General features: G+C 34.7%; 2 protein-coding genes across 2 annotated transcripts; both read right to left on the reverse strand.

The window, feature by feature from the left end:
- Positions 1-1,498: 1,498 nt before the first annotated feature.
- On the reverse strand, positions 1,499-2,743 carry LOC103434804 (transcription factor bHLH162-like). The gene is made up of 3 exons (XM_008373155.4): positions 2,444-2,743; positions 1,900-2,250; positions 1,499-1,822 (listed from the first exon to the last, which is right to left on the reverse strand). The coding sequence occupies exons 1-3, from the start codon at positions 2,561-2,563 to the stop codon at positions 1,724-1,726; spliced, it is 570 nt and encodes a 189-aa protein (XP_008371377.1). The 5' UTR covers positions 2,564-2,743; the 3' UTR covers positions 1,499-1,723.
- An 11,352-nt stretch (positions 2,744-14,095) lies between these two features.
- Positions 14,096-17,594, reverse strand: LOC103434800 (serine/threonine/tyrosine-protein kinase HT1-like). Its single transcript, XM_008373152.4, has 4 exons — positions 17,160-17,594; positions 15,571-16,822; positions 14,900-15,355; positions 14,096-14,568 (listed from the first exon to the last, which is right to left on the reverse strand). The coding sequence occupies exons 2-4, from the start codon at positions 16,333-16,335 to the stop codon at positions 14,293-14,295; spliced, it is 1,497 nt and encodes a 498-aa protein (XP_008371374.1). The 5' UTR covers positions 16,336-16,822; positions 17,160-17,594; the 3' UTR covers positions 14,096-14,292.
- Positions 17,595-20,635: the final 3,041 nt, after the last annotated feature.

Here is a 20,635-nt window from a genome sequence, read left to right on the forward strand (position 1 = left end):
TGGTTTATTTGAATGTTTGGTTTTATGGGCTTAGCCCGTTAGAATTAGGTTTTGTTAGAGATTAAGGTTAGTTTATTATAAATAGGGTGCTTTGTTATTCATTGAAGATAAGTCAATCACAATGTAGTCTCTTAGGGTTTAATAGCATTTTCGGCATTCTCGTTTGTTTAATAATATTCTTATTATTTTGTTAGTCGTTCGTTGTGCACTCTGATATTCAACTCATCTCATGACAAGAGCTGACGACAGCCATACAACATTGGCATGGGCGGTATGGATTCATTCGATTCTTCTAAATTCATATGTGGATTTCAATAGCTGGTTACAAAAAAATTCCAACTTTTTTCTACTTGTGCTATCATATGCTGCATTCGCATCAAATTAGCAATTTGTCGAGTAGGCAGTATGTCTTAAGCCATCGTTTGGTCTAATGGCTTCAAGTTTCTACTTTATTAGAGGAGATTATAAATTAAAATGTCATCCACGACTGTTATTTTAGTCGGCAATATGTGTAACTCTAACTAAAAACATACAGGACGAATTGTTTTAAGTTATATCCCACATGTATCTACTGTCTAAGGCCTGGTTTGGTACCGAGGTGATTCTGAAAAAAGTGGGTATCAAAAAAAGCTGAGAGTTTTTTTGTGTTTGGTAAACATTCAGCTTTAGTTTTTTTCACAGTTTTGGGTGAAAAAAAGCCAAAAACGCAAAGCTGCAAAATCCAGCTTTGAAAAACCGGCTTCTTTTCACATCTTTTTTACATAAAAGTTTACTAAGCACTATAATACTGTTTTTTTTTTCAAAAGCACTTTTACAAAAAAGTTTACCAAACACTCTGCTTTATTTCACAGATGATTTTTTTCACAGCATAGCAGAAGCAGTTTTTTTTCAAAGCACAACAATACCAAACCAGCCCTAAATCAATCTGATTCTGGCATTTTTTTTATGAAGCTTTGGAGTATTTATTCTTTGCAAACTCTATAATCTGCTTAACAAAACATTTAATTCGTTTTCTGAAATCAAATCCTATTTGATTCCTTAAACAATACTAATTATATATTAAGCTATTTTTGAACCCTATTAATCATCCTCGAGAATCATTAATTTCCATATACTAAGAGACTGGAGAATGCTGTGAGCTTCACGGAAAGGTTAAGTCCATAAAGAAAACATTTGCCAAAAATATAGCCAGGTTACAAGAAATATTCATTAAATTTTATAACTTAATTTGTGCACGTACGAGGAAGGCATAATATTTTTGCATTGCTTCTTTCCTTCATTTTTCTATTTGTTACTCTGCATGCCAATGACCTAGTTCTTGAAACTTACTGTACACTTCTCCTTGCTCTTGCTTGTCATGTCACTATGGACATCACTTGGTTTCGCATCAAATCGTCTTTCATTTTTGTCGAAACAGTAGTACATATGATAACAACGTACAAATTTTATGTGTGTGTGCACGCACGTGCTAAGCTGCTAGCTCATTCATGCTAAGATCGACTTAAACATGTATTTCAATATTATTAGTAAAGTGCAGTAAGCTTCAGAATGCTTAGAACTTAGAAAATATTAGCTTCAGATCATCACAAGGACATTTGAGCTTGATTGACAAAGTTTCCGCCTGAAGACAGCCTGAAAAGATGACCAAATTAAGAAATCACTACAAGAAAAATGGGCATTGGTCACGGTGCCCAAATGGTGACAATAGCTGAAAAATGAGTGCTTATATGCTTCCAAGTGCATCAGCTTGATCATTCACAAACTTCTTATTGAGTCTCTCCGAAATCCTTGCAGCTGCACAGCCTGGTGCCAACTCTTCAATCTACATTACATTCAGAAGAACATAAATATCTCTAATAAAATGGTGATGCATTGTGTAGTAATTAATTGTTTCCTTACCTTGGAATGTATTGTATGAAAAACTGTATCTTCAACAACTGAGAAACCGGCATTTACAACGTCAGCTCCCTCTTCATGAAGCACGCGAATCGACTCATTGAACATGAACTGGTATTCCAACCCAGTTATCATCTGAACCTCTAGAGCTGAACCCGTTTCATGAATCTCGACCAATGGTGATCCCCCGGTTATTGGTCCAGCGCAGCGGCCAAAGCCTGCGTTGCAATGAGTGCTCTTCTCGATTCCCCCCATTAGCCTGTCTTTCTTCTCCCTCATCTTCTCCAAGTTTGTCTGTAGTTGTTTAATGTAGTTTACAGCATCATCTAGTTGATCCGGCAGCGATGCCGCTTCCTGCAACAATAATCCCATGAACAAAATACACATTTCTTTTAGCAGGCTTGTATTGGCAGACAAATATATATGGCGTCAAACTGTGAGTCTGGATTATAATCTTAACAATTACATAAACAGACTCACAATCTGACAAGAAAACATGATCTATAATGCAAAAACAAACCCACAAAGAAGATTGAAAGAGAGAGACCCCTGAGCGTTGGTGGGGAACAAGAGAATTAAGCTTGGAGAATAGAGCTTTCATTTGATTTCTTCTGTTTTTTTCTATGGTTTTCCTATCAGTTGTAGATGAACTAGGGCACTTCTCCATCAATATATTCCAAGCTAGAAAGATATCAAACAATATCCACCAGCAAATTGAAATACTTGATGATTATATTAAACAAATACCAACAAATATTGGTCTTCAACTTATTGTGGTATAATGCGCGCTTTTATTAAGACTCTCATCAGGAGAGAAAGAAAGCCAAAGCTGAAGAGCAGTACTCTATCATTAGATGCCACTGAAAAAAGTTTACAGATTTCAGAAGGCGGTGGGACCCTTTGCTCTCGTTTGTCAGGAAAAAATTAAATCTGTCTTATAACCGATTGTGTATAATTTTATATTCACATTTAATATCTATCATCTAACAAGGTCCTATGAACGCACCACTGTTTTTGACCGTCCATTTGACAAATGAAAACACATGTACAATCGTGCAATTTCAAAGTAGTAGAGCTACTTTGAATAAAAGCATGATGAAAATGAAATTTAACAGATTAGTGCCAATTTCATCATTTGGCAGGTATATTGTGTGAAACCTAGACCATTTATTTTACATTCAAATTGTGTCGATTTAGTAGTGTGAAACTGATGAGTGTGACATGTCACATTACACCCCTTAACCTAAAGACGACTCCGGAGACTTGAAATTCCAACGACTAAATTTCTGCCATACAAATGCCAAGGGACCATTCGTTAACACTCATTGCCATACAAATGCAAGGGACCATTCGTTAACACTCACTGCCATACAAATGCAAGGGACCATTCGTTAACACTCATTCATTTTCTATTCAAGACCTAGTAATTTTAACAATCATTTTTAACTTCCACCTCTCGCGAGTAAAACATTCAATTTGGAAATTGGAGAATATATTATCAAATAAGAAATATGCATGTTTAGAGTAAATTTCACATCGAAAAAGGGAGTGAATCCCCCTCAACTTTCTTCACTGGTCTTAAGAAACAACAAACAGTGAATGCAAATTAAACAAGAAGACGAGATGAATTATATGATGAGTCAGAAACTTGTGTTTAAGCTTAAAACAACATTACAATTTTGTTCCTTTTCTTTTTCCGTGATTTGAGTTTGCATTCTCTAGAAAATTCATTGATAATCCACCCCGATCAAACCTTGTCTGAACTGACGACCAATTCTAGAGGATAATGTGAATCTATTGGTTGGTAGGCTAAATATTCCAGTAAACTCTACACGTGCTCGAAGAGCGTCAATCAGGCAAAGGGATACTGTTTCCCTTTTCAATTCAGCATATGATAATGATAAGCAAACCAATAATTAAAGATGATATACTGCTGCAGCTTTAATCTGCATTAACATATTAAAACCTGGTGTGTGTTTTTTTGTTCGTCTTTTCTGACAGAAAACTTCAAGAGCACTATATGTTTATCAGAAACAGTACCGCAGAGAAATATTATTCAAAGTAGCTTTAGGTGTTACTACCACAGCCACATATACAAGGGGTTATTTCTTGAGATTTATGAAACTAAAGTTACCGGTATATGTTACTTTATATTTTGAGGGTCGTCTTGCTCTCCAATTCTCATACAACCTGGCCATTGTTGCTTTCTTCATGCACAAAGGGTGGAGACACATAGTCTATCTGGATCATCTTGTTGTTTGATTCGATCCTTTTAGTGTTCAAATCTTTCTCGCTACATTGTTTATTTCTTCCCACAAATTCGTAACTAGCTAGCACGGTTTCCAGCTAAATTATCGTAGGGATGATTTTTTTTGTAGTATCTAGGCTTCAAAGTTGGTTTTCTTGTAGTGAGCATTACAAAACGATTGAAATGATAGATATTTAATATAAGATTTCTTTGCAAATAACTCGAGTATATGTACGTAATACAACTATAACACACTGTGTGATGCGAGTTTCTCCTTTACAGTTTCAGTGGTTAGATTTATGGTACTAAAACTATGTATCATGACTTTTAGTTATGTATTTTATTCCTGAACCCTAACCCTAGTTTTAGAACCAGAAGTCCTTCCTTTATAATCGATACCTTGGTAACTAGATTGTTCCACTATAACAAAACCTGTCAATTTCATTAAAATTAAGCATCGTTTAGAAAATGAGAATAAGAATCAAAATTAAACACAAAGATCTTGCTTAGTTAAGTTAGAACTTGGCCCAGGCTGGCACAAGATTAAACAAGCAGCTAAAAAGAGTTGAATAGTAATTGAACAAACCCTAATTTCAAAAATAAATATTCACCTCGAAGAAATAAAACTCCAATATTTAGTTGGCATCATGATTCATATTTGCCTTGGTGGCTTTTCTGGGCGATTCTGCGATTTGTTTGGTACGCCTGGAGTCGTGCAAAAGGACCAAAAAGGGTCCCCATCCTTGTGGACTTCTGCCATGCACTAAAGTTGATTGAATCGGTCTGCGGAGTCGAACTAAGAGGCTCTTTGAATTTCTGTGTTCAGAACCAATAAATTTAGAGATACAAACCACTCATTTTAAATTTTTTAGTTTTTATAAGCCCATTTTCATCGGCTTACCTCTTATAAATCTAGAGTTCGAATCTCTTTCTTTTGTACGATTCAAATATCTGAATTCTTGAATTTCGAGCATAGAGATCCTGAAAGGATCTCGGTTCTGCGGCATCTGCCACTAAAATATAATGACCAAGACTCATACATAAGCACTTCCACAAAAATTCGAAATATAATTATAAGTTTGATATCAGATTTGTGTATCACAATTAAGTATTATTTTTTTTGTTGGTAGACACTTTCTAACTTTCCATGAAGTAAACCACAAGACTCAAATCATATGCTAAAATTCCCTACCCCAATTCTCCAATCAAGACAATTCATTGGATCAAATATTGACCCTAACTTGGAGGAGCCAATTAGCTGGTGTTAATGGTATAGATTCCTCTTTCTGCTTTTCTTTGGGTCCTTTCTTTTGGTACATATTATGAGTTGGAGAAAACTATCGTGTTACTGACGATCTATTATTTTGTGTATGCAACACATATTACGTAACTTAAGTTGTGAGGTAGATTTTGTCGTTAGTGTCTGATTGAAGTATTCGCATTCTAAATTCCTTTTCATTCCATAAAGTTTTCTTACTATTCTTATTTATCTTTGTACTTTTGCTTTCTCGTTAATCAAGCGGATATAGGATTTGTACTTAGAACCTTTTTTAGCAAAGTGAAATGACATAATAGTAAACCAATTTGTAGTTTGCTTGTCTATTTATTGATAGTGAATTCTTGATAAAATTGTGGCATGTGATGAGTCGATTTTATACTATATATTTTACCATAATCTTAATATTAATTTATTGGTTATTTTGTGTGAATTTGATACTTTGAATTATATTTCGAATGTATGCTGGAGCATAAAGTATTCAAACGGACGAATTTTGGAGTGATTCCAATTAGATGATATTCGTGAGTCTTTCAAGATGATTGTATCAAAGTATCAGATTTTTCTATTAAGCTGTTTGACCGTGGCAATGAAATAAAGGCCCAGCGTGCAGTTTTTCCAGATTGACGTTTTTGGATGTTTTGGCTATTTTGGAGGTTATGATGACATATTTTGAGGAAGATTCATTCTGATGATTTGTTGGGGACGACTTAAGCTTTCAAAAGAGACCTTTTGGGAACAAATCGGGGTTGATTTGGTCGGTCAAAAGTCTGATTTTCTGAAAAGTTCGAATTTCAGTTAAAATAGGAAACCTTTTATTTGCTAGTTTATTATTTTACTATGTTTCCTTGTTTTATTTTAAGACATTTTATTAAGGAGATTAATCAATTTGGAGAACTTGTCTAGGGTTTGATGATTTGTATTTTTCTTTCAAGGTGTTTTCTATCATTTTTCTATTTTAATAGAATTCCTTTTGTTTGTTGGTCATTCTTAACTAATTTTCGTTTGCTAGGGCGAAACCACGAGCCTTAGCATGAATATGTAGTCTTTATTCAATTGTTTATGATATTATGCATGCATACATTGAATTATTAATCACTGTGTTTAAACTGTCTCTATGTCTTAATGCTTAGCTACCATTAGGATGTTGAGATAAGTAATCGGATGAAATACGGTAGGATTGAGTATTGCTTCTTGTGGTTAATAATTGTAATATCACCTAAGAGGAATATCACGCTCTTAGGGGTTGCATGATTTTTCAAAGGGTTTTCACAAAACTTAATGAGTCTTGCATCTTCGTATTTGATCTAAATATCACAGACGGGTTGCATATTAGATATATGTTCTTGCTTGAATATCACAAGGAGAATATGCATTAGCAAAACCTAGCCTTCAAAGTTACACGTGTAATTCATAAATAATTGGTAAAATTATATAGAATTGTTAAGGTGACGGCGGAACCCTAGGGCTTAACTTTATTTTCAAAACTGTTTTCTTTTGTTTTCTTTGCTCTTGCCGATTTCTTTTATCTTTTTAATTAATTTTGTTTTTAATATTTTAGGTCATAAAATTAATTCTTTCCAAACTTTGTTTTTAAATAGTTAATTAAGAATTAGTTTAAATACAAATTATTCACTCAATTCTTGTGGAGAACGATCTTACTTGAGCTGCTATATTATAATTTTGCAAGAGTTTTTAAGTGTTTTTATCCCTACTTTTATAGGTGGTGAAAAATCCGATCAACCTACCTTCTAACTTCTAAAAGGATAAAAAACCAGGCATTGTCTGCCCTAATGGGAAACATCCATCCACCAATTGCTAAAGGGAATTTGCTTGCTTTATCATTGGTTATTCCGGTCAAAAAAGAAATAATTAGGCATTTAAATTACGTCACTTAATTTATGTGATACTTTGGATGCGGTCCCTAATCCTTAACATTCTTTGATTAAAACCTTGATGATATTCAAAGTTTGATCAAGGTCCCTTGACTTTGTACATCTCATTATATTACTATTAATATTTATAGTTTTATAGTTTTGACATTAATTGTATGATATTTTAAAAGATTTATAATCCTATAAATTTAAAATCCTTCATTATAATACTATTAGAAACGGTTACAATAAAAGAATTCAAACAATTTGATTGAATAAATGGATAAAAACTATGTAAAAATAAGAAATAATAAATGGCAAAAGAATGTATCCATAGTGTTAAAAAATTGGTACATTTTACAAAAAAATTGGTACATTTCACATATGTACATTAATAAAGAAGAATGGGTACATTAAAAATAAATTAGGGTACGTATAAAAGATTAAAAAAATTATGAGTACAAAAGAATTTTAAAAAAATATAGGCCCTAAAAGAAATTAATACATGGGTACAAAATAAAACTAAAAAGAAAATACTACAAATTTTAAAAAACAATGTTGCAAATTAAAAGTGGGTACAAACTAAAAATATAAATATATGATACAAAGTTTAGGCATAAAACATAAATATACCATATGTAATTTTTCTATCATTGATTAAAATATACAATATCATGTGACGGTATACACATGACATGAGTACAAACACAAATAAAACTTTAAAAAATATGGGCACAAAAAGAAACTAATATATGGGTACAAATTAAAAATGAAAAGAAAATTGGTACAAATTAAAAAATATTTGCAAATTAAAAATAGGTACAAACTAAAAATAAAAATATATGATAAAAAATTTAGCCATAAATATAAATATACTACTTGTAACATTTTTAACACTAAAGGAATATATTTAAAAATAAAAATATTTTATTATTCAAATAATTAATGATGTTATTAATACCTAAGGACCTTGATCAAAAATTAAAAATGAATAGGATTTTAATCAATGAAGTAACAAAAAGAAGGATGTGAACCTAATTTCTGCCTTAATTTATGGACCACAACTGTCACTTAATTATATTGTACCTCCAAACATGCACGACACGGCAGCAGGCCTTGTCAAATGCCACAATTAATAAAATAAAATAGATAAATAAAAAATTAATGAAAATAATTTGAAAACTTTGAATTTTAACGATAAGGACAAAATAAAGATTAAAATGAATAGTATCATGATTGACTTTTTAGTGTAAAAATGTGGTTTTTCGTTAAAGTGAACAATACCAGAGCTTTTCGTTAAGGTTCCCTTAAAAAAATTGATCCAGGTTGAGGATAAGAACACTATTTGAAACGTTTTACTGTCTTAATAGTATATTGGGTAAATTACATTTTACTACCTGAATTTTGGATCGCATAGTAATCTCATACGTCATTTTTTAAACATTACAATACCATACATTAACTTACGAATTCAATGCAATGTAAGACCTTTGTCAACTTTTCTATCATTTTTTTGTTATTAAATGTTGACGTGGTATACGCAGGCCCCATTCTTCACCCAATCCAATATCGTTATTGTGATGTTTTGGACTAATTATATGAAGTATGAGATTGTTATATGACGCAAAGTTAAGATAGTAAAATCTAATTTACTTTGATGTATTATTGTGTAAATTTTACTCCAAATAATAATATATAATTAGATGAGGACATCACAACAACGAAAAACATGTTTCATGTAAGTTATTGTACGACTTTGGAGTGGTTAGATTTATATACAGTTGACAAGTCCAGTGCATGTGAAAAACTACAAATCATTGCAAGAGATTGGGGTATTTTTGCTGGTTGTGCTGATGTTGCTTGTTGCAATTGGTTTTTATGCTTTTGTAGAAAAGAAAACGTCGAAGGCATGAGAAATTTCAAACATCACGGATTTAGGTTGAAAGTTATCGGTGGCAAAATAAATAAGAAAGGCCATTACATGCAATGCATCTAAATAAATTCGGCAATCGAATTTGGTAGCGAAATGTCATACGTGGGGACATAAAGGTTCTATTTAGGAGTGGATTTTAAATAATAAGCGTTTTTGTTGTAAGCACTTTTATTAGAAGCATAACAATATGAAAGTGCTTTCATGAGAAGCACATGAGAAACTGTCTAACAAAATATCATGTAGCGTTATAAGGGATATGAGCAAATACTCATGCTTATAGTGCTTTGCTTGGTTCCGCTTTTGTTAGAAGAGAAGTCATTTATGCACATTTCATTTGTTGCCTTGTAAACTCTTAATTTCTTATTTCATGTCTTCGAATTGAATAAATCAAAGAAAAATTGAAGAATAAAAATAAAGGAAAACTAATGAAAATGACTTGAAAACTTTGAGTTTTAACGATAAGAACAAAATAAGGGGTGAAGTAAATAGTACCAAGATTGACTTTTTAGTGTAAAAATGTGGTTTTTCATTAAAGTGAACAGTACCGGAAGTTTTTCGTTAAAGTTCCCTAAAAATAAACATGAGTGGGCTTGAATGAATAGCAAAACAAATTTACTGTCAAAATTTCAAGAAGAACTGCTTCTGCAAAAAACTTTATAATTTATAAAGGGTTTTTTTTTCTGGCCAAACATTGTTAGAAACACGTATGATTATTCGAAAGTGCTACGAACATGCCCCAACTGTTTTGCAACACAAGGACAACGTGTTTTTCCCTTTAATTGACAGGACAATTCAAGTTGAGTTCTTGCCAATAAAACACACAAGAACATTGTGAGAACTAATGTGAATATGTCCTTCACCTACCTAATTAAAGACCACGGGATTTTTTGCACCTAAATTTCCATACAAGTGATGAAACGTGGTGCAAAGATGGTAGGCCACGCATCCATGGCTGCTTCATAAACAGACATTTATGTTTTGCATCAAGAGTTCCCAAAGCTTGGCATCACGGAAGCAGACAAATAGACAAGGGGTGCATGACGAACGGAGCTTGGCTGCTGAATCAGCAGCAGCTCCTGTTGCTAGCGAATCACGGATGGACACGTGTATAAATAATTGATTTTTTAATCATAACTTGGATACGTGTTCATCCGTGATTCGCTAACAACATGAGTTGCTGATATTTTTTCAACAACCAAGCTTTCTCCGTGGATGACTGGGTGGTTAGAACAACAAACCAAAGGAGTTGGGGGATGTAAGGTCATCTCCAATCGAATGAGAGATAGATGACTCGTTTTAGCCCTATAACCCTCCAAGAAATTAATATTTTAATTAACAGCACCATATCATATTTCATACCATCTCCAACAAATGGGCCAAAGTGCTATAGGCCAAACATAACCTTGTGATAAAAAACCATCTCTAACGAGGGGGCCATAGTACGAAATGTGAAGAATTAAAATAAAATGAGGTAAGATAGTATGAAATAGTGAAAAATATGTGAGAAATTGTGTAGAAAAAAAAATTGTTCAAAACAAAAAAATGGGCTGGCTCATCGAGATAGTTGATTGGTTTGAGATGGCTAGTCCACTGGCCTGATTGGCTGGTTTTGGCCCGGTGGGGTCAACAAGCCATTTGGCCTAGGGGTGGGTTCGGTTTAAATCGGTTCGGTTTTTTGCCAAAACCGAAACCAAACCGAAATTTCGGTTTGGTTTGGTTCAGTTCATTTTTTTTTCGGTTTTTTCCGGTTCAGTTTCGGTTTTTTTTTTTTTTTTTTTTCAAAAAATGAAAAACATTGAAATTTTAAATTTTAGGGCAAAAGATTGTTTACTACCCTTATGTTTCGTGGTTTTCAACATTTAGTACATCAAGTTTTTTTTGTCCCAGATTCATACCTAAAGTGTAAATTTTGGGACAGTCTCATACATCCGTTAGTCAAACTGTTAAGTCTGCCGTTAACAGTGACGTGGCGTCTATGTGGACAATGACTGGGCGCCACATGTCATCCATGTGGAAATTTAAAAAAAAAATATATATATATATATTATAAAATAATAAATAAATAATTTTTTTTTTCTTCTTCTTCCTCCTTCTTCTTCCTTCTTCTTCTTCCTTCTTCTTCCTCTGAATCTGGGTAGCAGATTCGTTTTTTTTTTTCTTTTTTTTCTTTCTTCCTTCTCATTCTTCCGAATCTGCCCATTTTTTTTCTTCTTCCTCCTTCTTCTTCTTCCTCTTTCTTCTTCTTCTTCTTCTTCTTCTTCTTCGAATCTGCCCAGTTTTTTTTTTTTCTTCTTCCTCCTTCTTCCTCCTTCCTTCTCCTTCTTCTTCCTTCTTCTTCTTCCTTCTTCTTTTTCTTCGAATCTGCCCAGTTTTTTTTTTTTCTTCTTCTTCCTCCTTCCTTCTCCTTCTTCTTCTTCTTCCTTCTTCTTATTCTTCCTTCTTCTTCCTCCTTCTTCCTTCTCCTTCTTCTTCTTCTTCGAATCTGCCCAGTTTTTTTTTTCTTCTTCCTCCTCCTTCCTTCTCCTTCTTCTTCTTCTTCCTTCTTCTTATTCTTCCTTCTTCTTATTCTTCCTTCTTCTTCCTCCTTCTTCCTTCTCCTTCTTCTTCTTCTTCTTCTTCTTCTTCTTCTTCAAATCTGCCCAGTTTTTTGTTTTTCTTCTTCCTCCTTCTTCCTCCTTCCATCTCCTTCTTCTTCCTCCTTCTTCTTCTTCGAATCTGCCCAGTTTTTTTTTCTTCTTCTTCCTCTTCTTCTTCGAATCTGCCCAGTTTTTTTTTCTTCTTCCTCCTCCTTCCTTCTCCTTATTCTTCTTCTTCCTTCTTCTTATTCTTCCTTCTTTTTCCTCCTTCTTCCTTCTCCTTCTTCTTCTTCGAATCTGCCCAATTTTTTTTTTTTTTTCTTCTTCCTCCTTCTTCAAATCTGCCCAATTTTTTTCCTTTTTTTTTCTTCTTCCTCCTTCCTTTTCCTTCTTCTTCTTCTTCTTCTTCTTCTTCCGAATCTTCTTCTTCTTCCGAATCTGGGCAGATTCGGTTTATTTTTTTTTTTAATTTTATAATATATATATATATATATATTATTTTCTTCTTCTTCTTCTTCTTCTTCCGAATCTGGGCAGATTCGGTTTTTTTTTTTTTTTAATTTTATAATATATATATATATATTATTTTATTTTATTTTTTAAAATTTCCACGTAGATGACACGTGGCGCTCAGTCATTGACCACATGAGCGCCACGTCACAGTTAATGGCTGACTTAACAGTTTGACTAACGGATGTATGAAACTATCCCAAAATTTACACTTTAGGTATGACTCTGGGACTAAAAAAATTTGATGTACTAAATGTTGAAAACCACGAAACATGAGAGTAGTAAACAGTCTTTTGCCCTAAATTTTAACATATCCAACACAATCATAACATAAGCATTCTAACTAGAATCAAAGACAATGAAAATAAACATTTAAAGTTGAACTAAAATCATCAATCAAGTCTTCCAAAGTCCAAACTAACAACCTCACAACACAAAAATCGTACAAATGACTTAGAAAAGTTAAATTGTATGATGTTGTTCAAAGATCAAGGTTGTTTGCTTGTAACTGCATGTTGACAACTTGATTAGTAAAAATAATGCGTGGGTGGATTTATTTAGTGTGTGTTGGATTCGTTTCCATCACAAATTACCCAAGTAATCTATCCGAAATAAATGTTTATGGATTCTGTTACATGTTATATGAGAGTAGATTTAGAAAAGAAAGCTAGGGCAGAAATAGACAATGCTATGGAGATGGATGTAGGTACTTCAGGATGAGGTTTGGTTTCGGAACCTTGTATGGGGGATAAATAATAGGTTAGGGTTTAGAGTTTTTATAGGCTTTTTTTTTAATAGTTTGAGCTTAAAGTTTGGCAACACATTGGGTTTAGCACATTTTAACTTACAAATTGGGTTTAGAAAATAATACCCAAAACAAATAATTAAATAAAAATTTTAATTTAAAGAATTCAGTTCGGTTCAGTTTGATTTTCGATTTTTTTCGGTTTTCGATTTTTTGAACCCACCCCTAATTTGGCCTAACCCTCGGTTGGAGACAGTTTTCGTGTCATTTCGGGCTATTTTGGACCTTATGTCCCTCTGGCTGGATCGGTTGGAGATGGTCTAAGGTAATTGCCTAATTGGAGGAGTCACTCAAAAGTATTTAAATGCTTGAGAAGATGAGGGAAATGGGAAAAGGATCCTTGCCTGATCATTTTCCTAGGGATCCCGTGATCTCGATCGTTCATCATACATTGTGCAGTCAGTTTTCGTTAGGTACTATTTACATTTAATTTTAAATTTTAAATTTTAAAATGATTTCTGACCTCCCGATGTACGATGGACGGTCTCAATTACGAAATCCCTACGATCCCAGAAAAAGGATCCGACGAGGGAAAGAAATTGTAAGATTGCACCAATCATTTTGGTTGTGATAATGACATGTGAAAAGGAACCCCCAATTCATGATTTCATGAACATATGTGAAGGTAAGATGAGAGAAAATCAGTTAAGATGGTTTGGACACATGAACCGAAGATTTACAGATGATCTGGTTAGATGATGTGACTATGAGACGCAAGCTTAAGGCAAAAAGGGTAGAAAAAGACCTATAAAGACTTTGAAAAAGACTATAAGAAAATATATGGAGCACTTAGAACTAATGAAAGATTTGACGCAAAACCGAGCATAATGACGCTCTAGGATTCATACAGCCGTCATCTTAGCCGGATAAGGTTTGGTGGTGATTGTTTATGAACAAATGTGAATATCTCAATTCCAAATCCTAATTTGCATGAAAAACTTCAGAAAGATAGCCTAATCAAGGACAAGCTAATCATGTGATTGGTAAAGCCATATAAAAGATATATATGCTTCACTCCGATGCATGCCTATCAATCAATTGGTTCACTTCCACTTGTTCCAAATGAATGTGACATCAAAGAAGATGACAATTAAAGAAGAACCCTTTTCTTTAATTACAATTTTGACCTGGTGACACTACAAAAGCCAGGAGGTCTCACAAGAAAGATGAAGGTTCAAGAGAACTTGGGTTTAGGTGTTGGTGTACCATGAGGATGCGCAGGACCAAGCTTCTGAATCCGGTGAAGGAGCTTCACCTTCTTGTGATCTTGGCAGATTGGACTCGTTACATGAGTCAAGGTTCCGTCGAGGGCGAGGGAAGACTCGAATTGCTCCAATGCTTTTACAACCTGCGGAAACTCGGGCCTTTTGTCCGGATGCAAGGACCAACAATGCTCGATCAATGCTTGCATTGCAGACGGGCAACCCTTCGGGATAACAGGCCTCAAATTCTGAAAAAGCAACCCACCATTTCTTAGAATATGGTTTATATGTAGCATTAACTCTGAATTTTTCCCTGATAAGTAACTTTCATTTGGACGTTGAGCTTCACGAGAAAGAGTAAATGGCGGAAATATTAGTTCAGCGCAAGAATTTTAGAAACAAAACACCCGAATCATTTGCAAATTCACTTCATTGAGATCCTCATTGGCTACTTCTCGAAGATTAGCCGTCATAGAGAAGACGAAAGCTAGAACTAAGGAATTAACAAAAGTACGGATGAAGGAGCCTAATATGCACACTTCTAACTATAGGCCAGTAAAACAAAAGTTAAGAAAGTACCTTGTTTACAACAGCGAAAGCAGCCTGAATGGGATTCATATCCTCGTAGGGGATTGCTCCGGCCACCATTTCCCACAAGACAAGTCCAAAACTGTACACGTCAACCTTACGCCCATAGGATTTACGCTTGATCATCTCTGGGGCCATCCAACGGTATGTCCCAGGGTCATCAGACAACGAATCACAGTACACCTCCTCACAAGCTATACCAAAATCAGCAATTTTCAGGTGGAATTCTGCATCTACAAGAACATTTTCAGGCTTAAGGTCCCGATGAATGACTCCCTGTGAGTGTATGTATTCCATTCCCCGAGCAATGTCCAATGCAATGGCAACCAGTTTCTCCAGAGGAAGAGACTTTTCCTCAAGTTTGTGGAGATATGCCCTCAAGGAACCCTCTGATAGATATTCCGTGACTACACAATAAACGGGTGGCTTTCTGCACGCCGCGATGAACTGTTTCAAGGAAACAAAATATCAGTAACAAATGATACACACTATTCTTCAACGTGAAGTTCATGATTTGCAATTACGAAAGTCCCAAACATGGTTAAACTTAAACATATCTGGTGTCTAAAAACTCCAAACTAGGAACGATAATTTGTTCACCATTATACGAAATTTAACAATCCAAATGCATACAAGGCGGAAAAAAGGAAGAATTGACATACCTTTATGACATTTGGATGGTGGAGACGTGATAGAAGAGTGACTTCTCTATTAAACTGTTTCTCCAATCGAGCTGCCAAGACTCCGCTATCGTCATCCTCTGGCACCCTGATAATCTTAACAGCAACAGCTTCGTCATTGTAAATACCATGGTAAAGCCTGCTATGCGCCCCATGAGCAAATTTAAGCCCGAGAAACAGCTTCGACAAATCAACACTAAATTCATCGGCAGCTTCCAAAGCATTAACTCTCCCGCCAGCATGATCAAAGTACTTGGCCCAAGGCGACTCCTTCCGGCTCTTCGTCTTGTCATTGACGTTCATAGAAGCCAAGTGCCTGAGGGGGCTCGTATTCATCGAATTCGATGACTTACTATGCGAATCCTTACTGAACAATCTTCCCATCCCCTTTCTCTTAGGATGTGGTGTTGAAAACCTCTTCGTATCAGACTTGGCTTCCTTGAACACATCAGAGAGGTTGGTCTGAGGCAGAGGGGACAAAGATCTCTGCTTGTTGGTAAGGAGATTTCGCTTAACTGGTGTATGAACAGAATTCCTCTGTATCTTTGAATTACTGGGACTCGATTGCTGCTTCAAAGGAGCTGCTTCCACCTCTGCCACCGCTGCTGCCACTGCTATCGCAGGCCTTGACTTTAATCCGGCAATCCGGTCGTCCTGCAGGACTAACGGAAGGGAGGCCAACCTTGAAGAATCAAACCGATGTGAAAACTTCGTTCTCCGAATCCAAGAATACGCCTCCTCCTCCATCTTCCCCAGTAATTCTCTCAAATCCCAAAACAGCGTTAACTTACACCCCAAAAACCTCCCTAATCACCTCCTCCTTCACCTTCAGCCGAGAAGAAGGCCTAAATCCGACTGGGAAATCCTCAAACAATCTGAATTCAGCTACAAACAAGCTCGAAAAACTTGAAAATCCGAAGTTCTTTAAGCCCATCAACAACAACCTCTAACCTTACAAAAACTAGTTGAAGAAAAAGAAACAAATTTTTTTAACCCTTTTGGAAGAATGAGGCTGCACCAAATCCTGATAAGCTCATCTCCATCAGAACCAAAATTCCCTCAAACCCACCAAATCCCATCAATCAGCAGGCTCTTCCAATCAAATAATTTGGACACCCTCCTCAGCACCACCAAACCCCCTAACCTCTCTAAATAAATATAAAAATAAATAAATAAATAAATAAAATAAAAACTGGTTATTGTTTCCAAGTCAAACACCACCTTCCGTAAAAGCCTGGAAATTCATACACAAACAACCCAATAAACAAGTCAATAAAAAATATAATTACAGCCCCACGAAAACAAAAGTGTGTTCAATTAAATTGAAATCGAAGAAACACCCATGATTACAACCCCATCAAGCACGGAAGAAAAAGCTAAAAAAATAATCATGGTGTCAAAACAATCATAAATCCACTAAAATAATGCAGAATAAAAAAATACCAGAGACATAAAAAAAAAACTAAAAAATAATCAATAAATCACACATAATATCACCAGAAAAAGTCAAAAATAGCATATTTTAAACAAAGGGTAACCAAGTAAAATGCCTGAGCTGTTGAGGAGCTTACCACAAGGGAAATGGCTTCTACATCACGGCGACAAATCACCACGAGCTTCAATGGTATTTCACCATTTTCACCATCTGATATGAGAGACGCTAATGATTTTATACAGAAGGGCGGATTTAAATTACAAAAAAAAAATTAAAAAATTAAAAAAAATCCCAATAATTCTGGGGTTTTTTCGGCGAGGATTGCTATACGTATCATGTAAGTTGGGCCTTAGATTCCATGGGACCCGGAAACTTTTGGTTAATGGGGCGGTGGGGTTGTGGTGGGGACGGCGGTGGTGGGTGGGGACCACCGGGGGCAGGGGCAGCGGAAGTCAGAAAAGACGGCGAGAGAGAGAGAGCGATTGAGGAAGAAGGGAGGAGGAAGAGGAACTGGTTTGATTAAAATAATGAGAAATGTGGATTCCATTCCATATTTCCATGTGTCGTTATCGGAGAGAATGAGGTACGGATATGGCTTTTTAAAAGGATCAAAAAGCCCGGTTCTCTACGGTTCCTGGTACGGGGTACGTGTGAGGTGAGACATGTTCGTGGAATTACTAATTGCCCCTTTGTTTTTGGTGTGTTTTTCTTGTTGGGTCGTGGAGTTTTGAGGCTAATCTTGGGATTATGGAGTTTTGCATCTAGGGTTTGTTAAAAAGGGTATGTCGGAATCGAATTTTTATCGGAATACGAGGAAGAATTGGTTCCGTGTTTGTTAGGAGTGTGTAGATAATAAAGTTCAGAATAGATAAAGCATCTTTAGTTTATAATAAAAAATTAAAAATACATGTATCACGTTGTATGTACTGTTTAGAAAAATTTTATTTGAAAACATCTAACATTTTTCTGCACTCAACTTGCTCTCTTCACCCATATTATTTTTTATTAAAAAATTAATATCTCTTTAAACTCAATTTTATTACCTAAACTATTATCTCAAAACCAATTCAAAATATAAAGTTATCTTTACACTCATTCTCTTTATAGAATAACATCTATAATTGAATGTTTTTATTCAAAGAGGCGTCATTTGCCACCCTATAATTGCATATGCCTTATAAGACTGGTATTTCTATGGCTGTTTTTTTTTTTCTTTCTACCACCAAACCCATCCATAGACTTGAATTTGCCAAAGAATGCAATGAAAGCTCAAGGTCAATCCATCACTGTGCCGGAAACATTTGACCTTGATGCTTTGAATTTGGATGGAGGCATGTTCGGTGAGGGGTAATATTCTCATTAACACATTTTCATTCATCTTTCTATTATGCTTCTAAATGAATGTATGATGCAAATAACCTTGTTTCCTCAGGGCCTATGATAATCAACACGCGAGTCAAGAAAATATCACACTATCAGGTTGTAGAAGTTAATTGCTGTTTGGAATTCTCATATTTATTATTTGTCTTTATCTGCACCAAGAATCAAGTTAGATGTCTTTTCAGTACTAATCAAAAGTCCTTTCATGGTGTTTTAGGGCGCAGACAAACACATGTAGAGAAAAACAAATACAATATAATATAAAAAAGTATGAAATTTAATCCAAATAATAAGCAAACGAACAAAATATCCATAAATCGAGTCATACCTTAGTTGGAGGATTCAAAACTTCAAAATCACCATCCATCAATAGAAAAGCTTGTTTTTCCTCTATCAGAGCTATTAGGGTTTTAGCCGAAAAGAATGTAGGATAAACAAAGGGTGATGCTAGGGTTTAATTATAATGTGTGGGTTTATTGATAAATTTGTGTTTTATTATTAATTTCATTTTGTACTTAATAGTAATTATGCAATAGGGTAAAATAGACAATTAACATTTAAAATTTAAGTTGGAGGTAGAAATAGGTTACAAGGGTTTAAATAAAATTTCCCCACTATTTATTTGTACATGATGCATGCTCAACTTAAGAAAGAGGTAATTTGAATCGGAACCTAACAAGTGCATACAAGTTAATACTTTATGGGTATGATATTCACACACATTTTTTTACTTCTCACACATCTTTCTAATTTTCGGCCGTCGGACGAGGAATTGAAGAAGATAAAATTACAGAAATCAATAAGAAGTATGTGAGAAATGACAAATTGTATGTAGATAGCACACCCCCATACTTTATTACTGGAGCCATAAGCCATCACACACATACATGTACAATTATCGAATTCTACTTAAAAGAGAACTACATTTTCTAATTAGCATTAATAGTTACTTTGAATCTCAATATTGATATAAATTATTTCTTGTATCTTTATTCAACTAACCGTTGTTAAGAGATTAAAATTGATAATATTTTTTGACAAAATATAGTCTGTACGTCGCTCTAAATGATTAATATAAGCTAAAAATTTCATTTACAAACCATACTATTACTTTCCAAATCAATTAAAAACCTAGGTGTCGAAGGAGAAATTTACGACTAGATTCTACTTCCACGCCTAGATTTGGTTGGAAAATAAACAATATTTGTAGATTTTGATCGTGGGGAGATGGTTTTTCTTGCTTTTACGAAAAGGAAAAGTGAAAATAAAGAAAAGGCCTTCTGCCGAAAAAGAAGAAAAAATGTATAAAATAAAAATAAATGGCCCAACGGCCCACATGATCAAACCCAACTGGATTTAGCTGGATTTAGCTGGATTTGATCAATTCTTAGGAATGGGCCAATTAGTTCCAACCCAATGAACATTCCAAGCTTCAGCAAGAGAACTTTTTAGTTGTAACAGGAACACGAATGGTACATCACGTATTTCTATGTAAATGGTGAAATTTTTTAATTTTTAAGTTATTAACCTTTTAACACACATAACTCACAATTTATATAGGGACACGTGGTGTACCACCTCGTGTGACGGTTACATTAAAAAATCTTTCCTAGAGCTTGACCGTATCGATGGGCGTGTTAAAATTTTATGGCGCGTGTTTTAATTGGACTAATCAGAGATTAACGTAATATACTGGAACGTGCTTATACACTAAATAAAAAAATTAGGGAAAAGGAAAGGAATACACAGAAGGAAAACAAAAAAAGGAAAGCAAAAAACAGAAGAAAAACAAAAACAAGGAAAGAAGAGAGAACCCTACTCTCTTATATAAAGTCCACTATTTGAGCACGTAATTCTAAAGCAGAATTGTTTTCTATCCCAGTTAAATCTGAACTAGTGATCTCCTGCGTGTGTTTTTTCTTCACCCTAGTTTGTCTCTGTAATTCGAACTTGCGCGCAATAGGGCAAGCACACGAGTCAACTTGCATAACTCAGGTTTGCAACTCCTTAATGTATTTTGAAATAGTATTTTTGTGCTATTTTCATGTGAAATTCTTAGACCATCTCCAATGGTGAGTTTCAATGGCTTTTTAGGATCTGAAATTTATGATTTACACTTAAAAAAGTATATTTATTTCGCCCACACTCCAAGATAGAATGCCTTAAGGCTCTCAAGTGCTCGAATCATGGTTTTTCCCATTAAACTTTGTTTAAACAATATTTTTTGCATTA

This window comes from Malus domestica, chromosome 05, assembly GCF_042453785.1.
Source record: "Malus domestica chromosome 05, GDT2T_hap1".
In the NCBI taxonomy this organism is placed as follows: Eukaryota; Viridiplantae; Streptophyta; class Magnoliopsida; order Rosales; family Rosaceae; genus Malus; species Malus domestica.

What these genes read in the sequence shown, in the direction of transcription:
- LOC103434804 (XM_008373155.4), bottom strand. Translation starts at nt 2,563, where the DNA reads ATGGAGAAGTGCCCTAGTTCATCTACAACTGATAGGAAAACCATAGAA. An exon ending in TTCCCCACCAACGCTCAGGG is followed by an intron (nt 2,251 to 2,443) that starts GTCTCTCTCTTT and finishes TTATTGTTGCAG; the next exon opens with GAAGCGGCATCGCTGCCGGA. An exon ending in TTCATACAATACATTCCAAG is followed by an intron (nt 1,823 to 1,899) that starts GTAAGGAAACAA and finishes AATGTAATGTAG; the next exon opens with ATTGAAGAGTTGGCACCAGG.
- LOC103434800 (XM_008373152.4), bottom strand. Translation starts at nt 16,335, where the DNA reads ATGGAGGAGGAGGCGTATTCTTGGATTCGGAGAACGAAGTTTTCACAT. An exon ending in ACCATCCAAATGTCATAAAG is followed by an intron (nt 15,356 to 15,570) that starts GTATGTCAATTC and finishes TCCTTGAAACAG; the next exon opens with TTCATCGCGGCGTGCAGAAA. An exon ending in CTTTCGCTGTTGTAAACAAG is followed by an intron (nt 14,569 to 14,899) that starts GTACTTTCTTAA and finishes TTGCTTTTTCAG; the next exon opens with AATTTGAGGCCTGTTATCCC.